Source organism: Lonchura striata, chromosome 4, assembly GCF_050655825.1.
Source record: "Lonchura striata isolate lonStrDom1 chromosome 4, ASM5065582v1, whole genome shotgun sequence".
Lineage (NCBI taxonomy): Eukaryota > Metazoa > Chordata > Aves > Passeriformes > Estrildidae > Lonchura > Lonchura striata.
This window is the reverse complement of record NC_140706.1, coordinates 1,647,777-1,660,489: the sequence shown is the minus strand read 5'-3', so window position 1 is coordinate 1,660,489 and position 12,713 is coordinate 1,647,777. Positions and strand designations below refer to the sequence as shown.

Sequence of the window (12,713 nt, the reverse complement as noted above, 5' to 3'; positions counted from 1 at the left end):
GAAAATTTTGTTTCCCTTGGAAAAACCTTTTGGGAAACTTCCAGAAATTTTCCCTTGGGAAGTGGTGGAGGGAGTGGGGAACTGTCATGCTGGGAAGGGTTTGGGAAGGAGGGAAGTCAGGGATTTCTCAGGGAAGAGGGAGATTAAGGCACAAGAAATGCTAAATTGAACACAAACTCCCAAACAGGGAAGATTTTCCTCGGTTTTAAGGAAAATATTCCCAGCTGTAAGATCTCTATCCATGAAAAAAACACCAGGAGACTTTGGATTTGTCTGGGTAATTGGGATGGGCTGGAATTTATTGTGGGATTCCCAAATTCTCCTCACCACTCCGGAGGGAAATAAAGGGGAAAATTCCCAGAAATTTCTCCCTGTGGGATGAATTTTCCCAGGATTGAGGAATTTGGTTGGAATTTTTTTCCCCGCTCCATCTTTTTGTCCTCAGGTCTACGACACGGAGCTGGAAAACATTGAGGAATTTGAGCATCTCTCTGACTTCTGCCACACCTTCAAACTGTTCCGGGGGAGATCCCAGGATTCCAACGACGACCCCTCGGTGGTGGGGGAGTTCAAGGTGGGATGGGCCCTCTCCCCATGGACTGTGTCCATAGGGGTGGGAATTGTGGGATCTTTAAAGTCCTTTCCAGCCCAAGTCGTTCCGTGAGTCCAGGAATTGTGGGAGTTGTGGAATCCTCATCCATGGAAGTGGCCAAGGCTGCTTGGAAGGGGCTTGGAGCAACCTGGGACAGCGGGAGGTGTCCCTGAACATGGATGGGGTGGGAATGGATGGGATTTAAGGTCCTTCCCACCAAAACCATTCCAGGATTCTGGAGCCCCTCTGCTCTGGAGGCAGGCTGGGAGAGCTGGGAATGTTCCCCTGGAGAAGGGAAAATTCCAGGGAATGCTCAGAGTGCCTGGAGGGGCTCCAGGAGAGCTGGAGAGGGACTGGGGACAAGGGACAGAGGGACAGGAGCCAGGGAATGGCTCCCACTGGGAAAGGGGAGCTTGGGCTGGGATCTTGGCAAGGAATTCCTGGCTGGGATGGAATTCCCAGATTTGCTGTGGCTGCCCCTGGATCCCTGGAGTACCCAAGGCCAGGTTGGACACTGGGCTTGGATCCACCTGGGATTGGGAAAGGTGTCTCTGCCCATGGAATGGGATGAGCTTTCAGCTCTCTTCCCACCCAAACCATTCCATAATTCCATGATTCATTCCGCTCATTCCAAGCCTGCTCCCGTCTCCGCGTGTTCTTCCCTGAATTCCCGTGTCCTTCCCAGGGTTCTTTCAGGATTTACCCCCTTCCCGACGATCCGCGTGTCCCGGTGCCTCCCCGGCAATTCCAGCAGCTCCCGGCCAGGGGACTCCAGGAATGTCTGGTCCGGGTTTACATCATCCGCGCCTTCGACCTCCAGCCCAAGGATTCCAATGGGAAGGTATCCCGCTGGGAAAGCTCCGGGTTGGCTCCTGTGGTGGATTCCTGCAACAGGCTAGCCATTATTGCTCAAAATTGGGTTAAAATTTGGGCAAAATTTGTCAAAATTTACAAATTTGCCCTAAAATGTAGGAATTTGTTCCTGTTTTCTTCCCCGTTGGAATATCTGGGAATTCTGGGAGGAAACTCTTCCTTTGTCCACTGGGATTTTTCCAGATTAGTTCCATGAGTTTTGAGTTTGGCTTTATCTTGGTTTTTTAGTTTGTTTTTTTTTTTTTTTTTTTTTGGTTATTTTATTGCTGAAGGGCATAAAATCACATTTTCCCCAAAATTCCTTCTTGCAAAGGTTTGCTGGTCTGGAAGGGAAATTTTGGGAAAATGGGAATTGTGTAGGTCCAAAACTCCCCAAAATTCAGGGAAGGGGAAAATCCTTTAAAATTATCTTGGTTCCACTGGAAAAAAAGGGGAAAATTTCAGGAATACTGTGGGAAATACACGAGAAAATATCTAAGAAAGCTAGATGGGAAAATAGTAAATACGCATGGAAAATTTATGGAAAAATAATGAATAGAGATGAAAATGTATGGGAAAACATATGGAAAAAAGTATATGGAATATGGGAAATATATATGGAATATATGGAAAAATAGATGCAGAAATTCCAACAACTTTTGAATTTTCCCCATTTTTTAAAATGGATTTGGAATGGAAATGTTTAATTCCTAAGAAATCCCCCATGAGTAATTCCTGAGGATTAAAAAGAAGGAAAAAAATGTGGGAGTTTTTCCATTTAAAACCCCAAACCTACCAAAACTGATCCCAGATTTCCCCTGGGATGGGAATTTTACGGAGGCTGATCCCAGCCCAAGGAATATCCGGGTGCTCATTCCATTCCCTGAGCGCTGTTTCCCATCCATTCCTTAAAAAACAAATCAGCAGGAAAAGGAAAATCTGGGAGAAGTGATGAGAAAACTTGGCAGGGGCATTTTTTCCAGGGAATTCTTGGATGTGACTGGGATGGTGGATCCCTGTAGATCCAGGTAAAATCTTTTAGGTGGAATTGGATCTTTCCCTTGAATTTTTTCCCTTGTCCTGGCAAAAAACCCAACTTGATTTAAATTCCCCGCTTTTCAAGTTGGAGCCGAATTCCCAGAATAATTTTATCTGGGAGAGGGATGGGATTTGGAACAGCCTACGGAAAAGGGTGGGACTGGAATCCCACGGGATTTTTGTGTTTGTTTCCGTGCCCACCTCCAGTGTGATCCCTACGTGAAGATCTCCGTGGGGAAGAAATCCATAAATGACCAGGAAAATTACCTTCCCTGCACTCTGGAGCCTGTCTTTGGGAAGTAAGTATGGATTCCGTTTGGTATCCATGGAATTTCTTGGATGTCCTAGTGAGGGAATTGTGCTGGGCCAACTGGAATTTCCCATTCCAACAGCCAATTCCAGGTTGGAGCAACCTGGGATAGTGGGAAGCATTCCCTGCCCATGGCAGGGATTGGGAATGGGATGGATTTTAAGGTTTTTCCCATCCCAATCTATTCCATGATTCCCTTGGCTCTTGTTCATCAATCTGTGGGATTTCTGAGGTGTGGATTGGGGAGCTGGAATTCCATAGTGGAGGAATCTGGATCATCCCATTGTTGGGAAAGAGTTTAGGGAACTTCTCCTCATCCAGGACTTTTGATCTAATGTCTGAAGGGAAAACGTGAGGAATGGGAAGGAATGGGACACATCCACATGCTCTGGAATAGGATTATCCATGGATAATTGAGTTGTTTCCCTCAGAAATGGGATAAAATTCCAAGGATAATGGTTTGTTCAGGGAAAAGGTGTTTGGCAAGGCTGGAAAAGGAGCAGGGAAACTGAGGAAAGCTCAATTCCATGGGGTTTTGTTCTCCCAGAAAATCAGAGTCATGGAATAGCCTGGGTTGGACAAGACCCGTAAGGATCATCAATCCGACTCCTTCCCAGGACAATTCCAACGATCCCACCCAGTCCCTGGGAACACTGTCCAAATGCTCCTGGAACTCTGGCAGCCTTGGGAATGTGGCCATTCCCTGGGGAGCTGTTCTGGTGCCTCACCACCCTCTGGATGAGGAATCTTTCCCTGATTTCCAACCTAACTCTCCCTGGAGCAGCTCCAGCCATTCCCTGGGCCCTGTCCCAGAGATCGGAGCTGCCCCTTGGGATGAGCTCCAGGCTGCCAAAATCTGGGACTCGGGGCAAAAACAGGGATGGAATCCCGCTTCCCATAAAATCCATCTGATCTTCCAAGGCTATTCCCACCATTCCACACCACCAATGCCGGGATACCTTCCCAAAAAAGCTACAGGGAGAGGGAGATGAATTTAAATGGGATCTTGGGAAGGAATTCCTGGCTGGGAGGGTGGGGAGAGGTTGGGTTGGAATTCCCAGATTTGCTGGGGCTGCCCCTGGATCCCTGGAGTGCCCAAGGCCAGGCTGGATCCACCTGGGACAGCGGGAGGTGTCCCTGCCATGGATGGGGAGGAATGGGATGGGATTCAAGGTCACTTCCAACCCAAACCATTCCAGAATTCTGGAGTCAGACTGGGAATGCTCCCCTGGAGAAGGGAAAATTCCAAGGAATGCTCAGAGTGCCTGGAGGGGCTCCAGGAGAGCTGGAGAGGGACTGGGGACAAGGGACAGAGGGACAGGAGCCAGGGAATGGCTCCCACTGGGAAACGGGAGCTTGGGCTGGGATCTTGGCAAGGAATTCCTGGCTGGGTTGGAATTCCCAGATTTGCCGTGGCTGCCTCTGGATCCCTGGCAGTGCCCAAGGCCAGGTTGGACACTGGGCTTGGACCCACGTGGGATCATGGAAAATGTGGGATGAGAAGGTCATTAAGGCGTCTCCTGATCCAAACCATTCCATGATTCCATGATAAGCGAAGCCAGCACAACACCGCTGTGGCCTTGCTGGATCAAGATGATGCAGCAGCTCAGGAACTCTGATCCATCCCATCCCCATTGGGTTGGGATGGGCTCCATTCCCATGGAATTCCAGCGGCGTGATCCTCTTTTCCCAAGCATTTCCCCATTCCCTTTCCCAGGATGTTTGAGCTGAGCTGCACCCTGCCCCTGGAGAAGGACCTCAAGGTCGCCCTCTACGACTACGACCTCCTGTCCAAGGATGAGAAGATCGGCGAGACCGTCATCGATCTGGAGAATCGCTTCCTGTCCAAATACGGGGCTCGCTGTGGCCTCCCCCAGACCTACTGCGTGTAGGTTCCTCCGTGCGCTTGGAATGTCCGTGAATCCTGGGATTGGGAGGCTGAGGTGGCCATGGGATCACAGCAGGGTTGTCCTGGGGGACTTGGCTGGAGCGGTGCTTCCCAGAGTCCTGGTTTTTATCCAGGGAGGTCCTGGTCCATCCCTGGTGGCTCCTGGTGACCTCGGGCTGAGGACACCCCCACAGATGTGGCTGTCCCATCCCAGGAATGGGAGGTTGGGGTGGGATCTTGGCAAGGAATTCCTGGCTGGGAGGGTGGGGAGGGGCTGGGCTGGAATTCCCAGATTTGCTGGGGCTGCCCCTGGATCCATGGGAATGTCCAAGGCCAGGTTGGACACTGGGCTTGGATCCACCTGGGGCAGTGGGAGCTGTCCCTGCCCACTGCACTGGATGAACTTTAATGTCTGTCCAACCCAACCCATTCCACAATTCCATGATTCCATGATTCTGTTCGGTTTCAGCTCCGGCCCCAACCAGTGGCGAGACCAACTCCGCCCTTCCCAGCTGCTCCACCTCTTCTCCCTGCAGCACAACTACAAAGCTCCCACCTACAAATCCGACCGGATCATCTTCCGGGATCAGGAGTACGTCCTCTCCGAGCTGGGTAAGATGTCAGGGATGCTTTGGGATAGCAGAATTTTCTTGCTCCAGAGAAAGGGATGGAGCTGGATGTCACGGAGACGTCACCAGGATTGAGTGATGGCATTGTCCACGTCCTCCTCCTCTCTGTCCTCTTTGGCTCTGAGCCATTCCCAAACTTGGCCGTGCTCCAAATCCTGGGATCGAGCCCAGACCTTCAATACAGGAATGTTGACCTTGGGTTTGTGGGAAGCTCCAAACTGATGTTCCGAGTGCATGGAGACATCATGAGGAGCATTATGGAGGCTGGGATTGGGTAGTGGATGTGTCCTCCTCCTCCTCCACACTGGCCGTGTTGGCTCTGGACTATTCCCAATCTTGGCCGTGCCCCAAATCCTGGGATTGAACCCAGACCTTCAATCCAGGGGCATTGTCCTTGAGTTGGACCAAACCCAACATCCCTGGATTGGGAGTGAGAAGCTCCAACCTGATAATCCAAGTGCCGCCCGAGCCAGAAGAGCAACTCTTCCATTGGAATCTCATTTTGGGAATGGTCACTAGAGGGAGACAATATCCCACACACAGACCTGGGAATTCTTTTGGGATTTGGAGCAATCAGGGAACAAAGCCAGCTTCTACAAGGAGGAGAAAAGCTCTGGACTTTTGGGCAGGAGTTTTTTGTGTGCCCATGGCACCTCCCCCTGACCCAACATTCCTGAGGCAGGAGGTTTTTTTTGGGAAAACGCTGCTTTAAGGCACAAAAAGAGTTTTAGTCCCAGGAGGAGGTGAAATCCAACCGGGCCTGGCCCAGGAGCTGCAGTTTGGAATCATGGAATGGTTTAGGTTGGGACCATAAAGATGATCCCATTCCACCCTCTCCATGGGCAGGGACACCTCCCATTATCCCAGGTGGATCCAACCTGGCCTTGGATACTTCCAAGGATCCAGGCGCAGCCACAGCTTCTCTGGGAATTCTCTTCCAAGGCCTCCCCACCCTCAGAGCCAAGAAATACCAATATCCCACCTAAATTTTGGTTGGAATTTTAAAGCCACCATACCTAGGATGTCACCAGAGACACAGAACAGGGCACAGCCCGGGGCGATCCCTGTCTCGGGAAACAAAGCGCAAATCCCTTCAGGAATTCCAGTTTTCCCCCGGGGCGAAGGGAAGCAAGGAATCCTCCTGGAAAAGTTTTCCTGGGAGAGCTGGGGAGGTGTTAAAATGTGTCCCCGCCGTGGCAGCGCCTGCTGTCACCTTCTGTGGCTTTAACGGCAGCGAGTTCAAAGAGCAGAACAAAGCCCGAGGCTTGACCCAGAGCAGATCTGGAATCCAGCTGGGAGCTCCAGAGCCGGACTGGGAATAAACCGGAGCCGTTAAACACGAGAGCCGGGATTTTACTAGCCCCTCCCCCCGGCCCGTTATTCCATAACTCCCAGATTTTGTTGTTCTCCGAGAGGGGCTCGTTCTTTTCTCGGCACATAAAGCCACACGTGTGTGCATGCGCCGGAATTCCAGGGTTTGGGAAACGGTTGGGAATTAGCCCTGGCGGCTGGAGTTCAGTGTGTCCTTGCCGAGGAAGGAGCTGGGATATCTCACCGGGATTTGGTGGAGTTGGAATGATATTTATGGAATGATATGTTATGAAATTATATTTATGGAATGATATTTATGGAGCATGTTGTGTTTCAATTGTCCTGGAAGGTGCACGACCAGAGTGGGGTGAAGTCCACCAACCCCAGCCTGGGATTTTGGGATTGTTGGGGTCGGAGTCAGAAAATCAGGGAATCTTTTAGGTTGGAAAAGACCTCGAATGTCCTGGAATCCCAGAATTCAGGTTGGAAAAGACCTCCAAGATCGAATTCAGCCTTGTCCAAATTTCCTGTTCGGTTGTTCTTTGGACACCTCCGGGAGTGGGGACTTCACTGCATCCCTGATATCCAAGGATAGGGAATCATGTCCCATCCCAGGAATGGGATGCGGAGGCAGGAGTTGGACATTGGCTGTAGTGGGATGGATGATGGATGGATGGATGATGGATGGATGGATGGATGATGGATGGATGGATGGATGATGGATGGATGGATGATGGATGGATGGATGATGGATGGATGGATGGATGGATGGATGATGGATGGATGGATGATGGATGGATGGATGGATGGATTGATGGATGATGGATGGATGGATGGATGATGGATGGATGGATGGATGGATGGATGATGGATGGATGATGGATGGATGGATGGATGATGGATGGATGGATGGATGGATGGATGATGGATGGATGGATGGATGGATGGATGATGGATGGATGGATGGATGGATGGATGGATGGATGATGGATGGATGGATGGATGGATGGATGATGGATGGATGGATGGATGGATCCAGACCAGGAAGAGAAGGCAGAAATGTCCATTATTGAGGAATCTTGGCCCATGTGTGGCAGGATCAGGGTCTGGAGATAATTCCAGGTCTTCCATGGATGAAGAACCACAAATATCCTGGTGGGACTGGAGCAGTGACTTGGACCAGAGTAGGAACATGGAGCAACCTCCAAGCTGTACTGGTGGTGTCTCCATGTCCTTCCTCCTCATACTCCCATTCCCGTCTTTCACCCCAAATCCCACAGAGAAGAAATGGGATCCCACTGGGACCTCATTCCTGTCTGCCCAGCTGAAGATCCTGGATGGATTTAAACTCTGGGATAAACTGTTGGGAGTGGGAGCATCGGCAGAGGATTGATGGGAATCCTGATTTCCAGGACTTTAGGAGAGCTGGATTCATTGGATTCTCCTTTCCATGGGATCCAACTGGATCCTTGCCATGCTTCCCTGGCTGTGATTTGTGAGGTGGCTACACAAGGGTCTCCATAGGTTTTCCCACTGGGAATGGTATCCCTGTGCCCAGCAGGGTTTGCGGTGATGGATTTGTGAATGGAGACTGTGCTGCTCCAGCTCTTCCTGGCGAAAATCCATCCCCGTGGGATTGACTCTTCTCTCCTCCCTATGGCAGAAGATGGAAAACCCCCGAATCCGCACCTGGGGCCGGTGGAGGAGCGGCTCGCCCTGGCCGCCCTCCGGAAGCAGGGATTGATCCCGGAGCATGTGGAGACCCGGCGCCTCTACAGCCCGCTCCAGCCGGACATCGAGCAGGTGGGTCCTGGAATGTGGCCGGGATGTGCCCAGGAGCGGCATCTCCTGATCCAGCCGTATCCAGGGAGAGGATGCTGCTGGGAACATCTGCCCTGGAATTCCGGATGTTCCCAGGGAGGGGAGGTGGTTGTTCCCTTTGGCATGTGCTCCAATTTTTAAATTGAATTTAACTTAATTTAGTTTAATTTAATTTTAAATTTTTGGTCTCAAAGTCCTACTCAGAATTCTTCTCCCAGAATCCCAGGATCACTGAGGTTTGGAAAAGCCCTCCAAGGTCATCCGCTCCAAGCTGTGTCCGATGCCCACCCTGGCACTCAGTGCCACATCCAGGAATTCCTTGGACACCTCCAGGGATGGGGATTCCAAACCTCCCTGGGTGCTTCCAAGGCCTGAACACCCTTTCCATGAGGAAATTCCTGCTGGTGTCCAACCTGAGCCTCTCCTGGCACAGCTTGAGGCCGTTTCATTTTTTCCTGGTATTCCCTGGGATCAGATCCCAACTCCTACCAAGTTGGGATCAGATTCCAGCTTTCAGGCAGTTGTGGAGAGCCAGAAGGTCACCCCGATCCCTGTTTTTTCCAGGCTGAGCCCTTTTCCCAGCTCTCTCAGCTTTTCCTGGTGCTCCAGCCCCTTTCCCACCTCCCTCAGCCGCTCCTCAGGATTTACATCCACCAACACATTTCCAACTATTCCTCAAATCATTTAAAAATAACTTTTAATGCTCCCCTCCCACCCAAGGGAGCCTCCCTGGGGAGGTTCAGGTGCTCCAGCTGGAATCTCCCAAGGTTTCAGGGCTCTGTTTTTCCATGCAGGGAAAGCTCCAGATGTGGGTGGATCTGTTTCCCAAATCCCTGGGACATCCCGGCCCCCCCTTCAACGTCACTCCACGCAAAGCCAAGAGGTAACTTCCCATTTCTTCCTCATCTTTTCTCTGGGAAAGGAGTTGGGAACGCTTGGAAGCCTCAGGTGGGGATGGATTCACCCACCTGGATGAAGGACAGGTGTGGAATCATCTCCAGGGAAACGGCTTCCACAGGGAAATTCATCAGTGGGACAACCGGGCTTCCAGGTGGATGAGTTTTCCACCTTGTCATGGTTTTATTCCCGGGATTTTCCAGGTTCTACCTGCGCTGCATCATCTGGAACACCAAGGATGTGATCCTGGATGACCTCAGCATCACCGGGGAGAAGATGAGTGACATCTACGTCAAAGGGTGAGTGTCCCGCTCCGGAGCCTCCCAGATTCCAGAGGCTGGAGGTGCAGGAGCAGCCGGGAATGAGTTAAGGTGGTCCTTGGATTGGTATTGCTGGGATAGACTTGGATTCTGCTGGGATAGTGGGACCATCATGGCTCCCCAGTTATGGATCCATGGATTTCCAGCTGTGGATTCATGTCTTCAAGTATGGATCCACACCTCTCCAAGTATGGATCCACACCTCTCCAAGTATGGATCCACACCTCTCCAAGTATGGATCCACACCTCTCCAACTATGGATCTACCTCTCCAATTAGGGATCCACCTCTCCAATTAGGGATCCACCCATCTCAAGCTGTGGATCCACACCTGTCCAATTATGGATCCACACCTCTCAAATCATGGATCCACCTTTTTCCAGCCATGGATCCACACCTTTCCAATGATGGATCCACACCTTTCCAGCCATGGATCCACACCTGTCCATCTCTGGATCCAGAGATGGAGATGTGTCTTTTTGGAAGACAAGTCTCTGCGGAGCTCACAACCTTTTTCTTCACACTTCTGGGATGATCCCATGGCAGTATTTTTCCTTGGAATAATTGGATGTTCCCGTAGTGGGATAAGATTGGGAGCAGCCCGGCCATGGGGAGAGGAGCTCACTGCCTGCTCATTCCCAGCTCCTTTCCCAGACTTTTCCCATGCTCATAGGTTGGATTATTTTCATGGCTGCTTTCTCTGGAATTCCCTTTATTCCTGGAAACAGCCCCTCTGGTCCCTTCCCTTCCCTTCCCTTCCCTTCCCTTCCCTTCCCTTCCCTTCCCTTCCCTTCCCTTCCCTTCCCTTCCCTTCCCTTCCCTTCCCTTCCCTTCCCTTCCCTTCCCTTCCCTTCCCTTCCCTTCCCTTCCCTTCCCTTCCCTTCCCTTCCCTTCCCTTCCCTTCCCTTCCCTTCCCTTCCCTTCCCTTCCCTTCCCTTCCCTTCCCTTCCCTTCCCATCCCGTGTCCAATGGTGCAATCCCAGCCAAGGGAGTTCCCTTTTTTGTGCTTTTTTGGGATTTACAGGCAGGAAGAGGCAGGATTTGGGAGCAGACTGTAAATCCCTGGTTTACAATCCTGGTTTCCCCCCTGTAAATCCAGAATGCCATGCACTTTTCCTGGTATTCCCATCAAGTCTGTTGTTACCAGCTCCAGTTGAGCTGTTCCGTGTCTTTTGGGGCTCCTTAACGTTGTGCTGCTGGAAGAGTGGGATCATCCAGGGGTTGCTGAGATCCCTTTCCCATTTTTTAGCATCCAAGAGAATCCTGCAAGGCTTGAAATGAGTAAAATCTTGCTCAGCTTCCATATCTTCCAGCCTGAAGGGAAGTCATCCTGAAAAACCCTATTGGGAATGGGTGAAGTGATCCTTTTTGTGCCTCAGGGTCTGCCTCTGGATCGGGAATCCCGTGGGGAATGTTCCTTCCATCCATTGCTGCCTCTGGAACAGGGGTTGGAACCTGCCTGTCCTAGATTGGGTATTAGGGAAAAAATCTTCATGGAAAAGCTGTCGAGCAGTGGAAAGGGATTCCCAAGGAATGTTCAGGCTGGGAGAGCTGGGAATGTTCCCCTGGAGAAGGGAAAAATCCAGGGAATGCTCAGAGTGCCTGGAGGGGCTCCAGGAGAGCTGGAGAGGGACTGGGGACAAGGGACAGAGGGACAGGACCAGGGAATGACTCCCACTGGGAAAGGGGAGCTTGGGCTGGGATCTTGGCAAGGAATTCCTGGCTGGGATGGAATTCCTAGATTTTCTGTGGCTGCCCCTGGATCCCCGGCAGTGCCCAAGGCCAGGCTGGATGGGGCTTGGATCCACCTGGGATTGGCAAAGGTGTCGCTGTCTGTGCCTGGAGTGGGATGGGATGATCCTTAAAACCCTTCCATCCCAAACCATTCCATGATTCCATAGTTCTGGACTTGCTAGCCCCAGCACTGATTCATCTTCCAGCTCTGGGATTGCTGCATTCCCTCTCCCATCTCCAGGTTTTCCCCACCCCCAGCAGCCACCGGGACTGGGAATATTCCATTTCCCACTCACGGATGTTGTGACATCGGGCGAGATCCCAAATCCTTGCCACGATCCCGATTTTCCAAGGGCTCTGTTTCTCCCTGGCAGGTGGCTGGTGGGACATGAGGAGAACAAGCAGAAGACAGATGTCCACTACAGATCCATGGGAGGGGAAGGGAATTTCAACTGGAGATTCATCTTTCCCTTCGATTATCTCCCAGCGGAGCAGATGTGCCACGTGGCCAAGAAGGTGAGTGGTCCTGGATGCAATTCCTGCATCCTCATGGGAATTCGGGGGTGAAATGGGAATTTCAGACTTTCACAAGCAGAGCTGTGCAAAGCTCAGCTTTTCCGTGTTGTTGACAGCGAAATTTTGGGAATTTTGTTAAAAAATCCACATTTGGAAGCAAAATGGGGTTGGAATTAGAGGTGATTTTTTTTGGAGAGACTCATTCCTCCAGGAAAGATTCATCCAGGCTGGAGCAGGAAAATCATTGGATCAAGTGTGGAAATGCTCTTGGACGACAGGGATATTCCAAAGCTGGAGATGGCAATTCCATGGGAATGGTTTGGTAGGAACCTCTGTTTTTCAGCATGGAATAATGAGCGTCATGCTGTGTAAAAACTTCCCAAAAATGCTAAAAATGGGGAAAGAAAGGAGCTGACTCCAAAATCCTGATGGGAACATGGGTTGGGATGTGCCACTGGAAGAAAAGCTTTGGATTCAAGGAGGTGATTGGAATGGGAGTTGAAGTGGATGGGGATTTTTGGATGGGATTTTGACCCCCTTGTTCCTCCAGCTGTTCCAGGTGTTCCTTGGATCGGTTCATGGGAATTGCACAGATGGAAGGAAACAGGAATGGGGTTGGGATGGGTGCTTGGAATGCAGGGGAAAATTGGATGATGGAAATGATGTGAATTAGGGAAAACTGGACACCAAACCATGGAGGAGATCAATTAATTTAAATTTCTTTCACCTGGAGATTGAAAGGATTAAGAGGAACAATCCAATGGAAATTCCCTATCCATGTTAGGGGGTGGAACTGGATCATCTTT

At 50.9% G+C, this 12,713-nt stretch overlaps 1 protein-coding gene across 20 annotated transcripts in view; it reads left to right on the top strand.

Annotated features, from left to right (window-relative positions):
- Positions 1–12,713, top strand: part of DYSF (dysferlin) — a 76,395-nt gene that overhangs the window by 50,253 nt on the left and 13,429 nt on the right. For all 20 annotated transcript variants that reach the window (XM_085577360.1, XM_077782668.2, XM_085577369.1 and 17 more), the window contains 9 exons: positions 446–574; positions 1,278–1,433; positions 2,690–2,781; positions 4,510–4,680; positions 5,150–5,292; positions 8,284–8,423; positions 9,236–9,324; positions 9,542–9,637; positions 11,766–11,907. In XM_085577360.1, the coding sequence (XP_085433486.1) occupies positions 446–574; positions 1,278–1,433; positions 2,690–2,781; positions 4,510–4,680; positions 5,150–5,292; positions 8,284–8,423; positions 9,236–9,324; positions 9,542–9,637; positions 11,766–11,907 (1,158 nt within the window). The remainder of the gene's footprint in view (positions 1–445; positions 575–1,277; positions 1,434–2,689; positions 2,782–4,509; positions 4,681–5,149; positions 5,293–8,283; positions 8,424–9,235; positions 9,325–9,541; positions 9,638–11,765; positions 11,908–12,713) is intronic.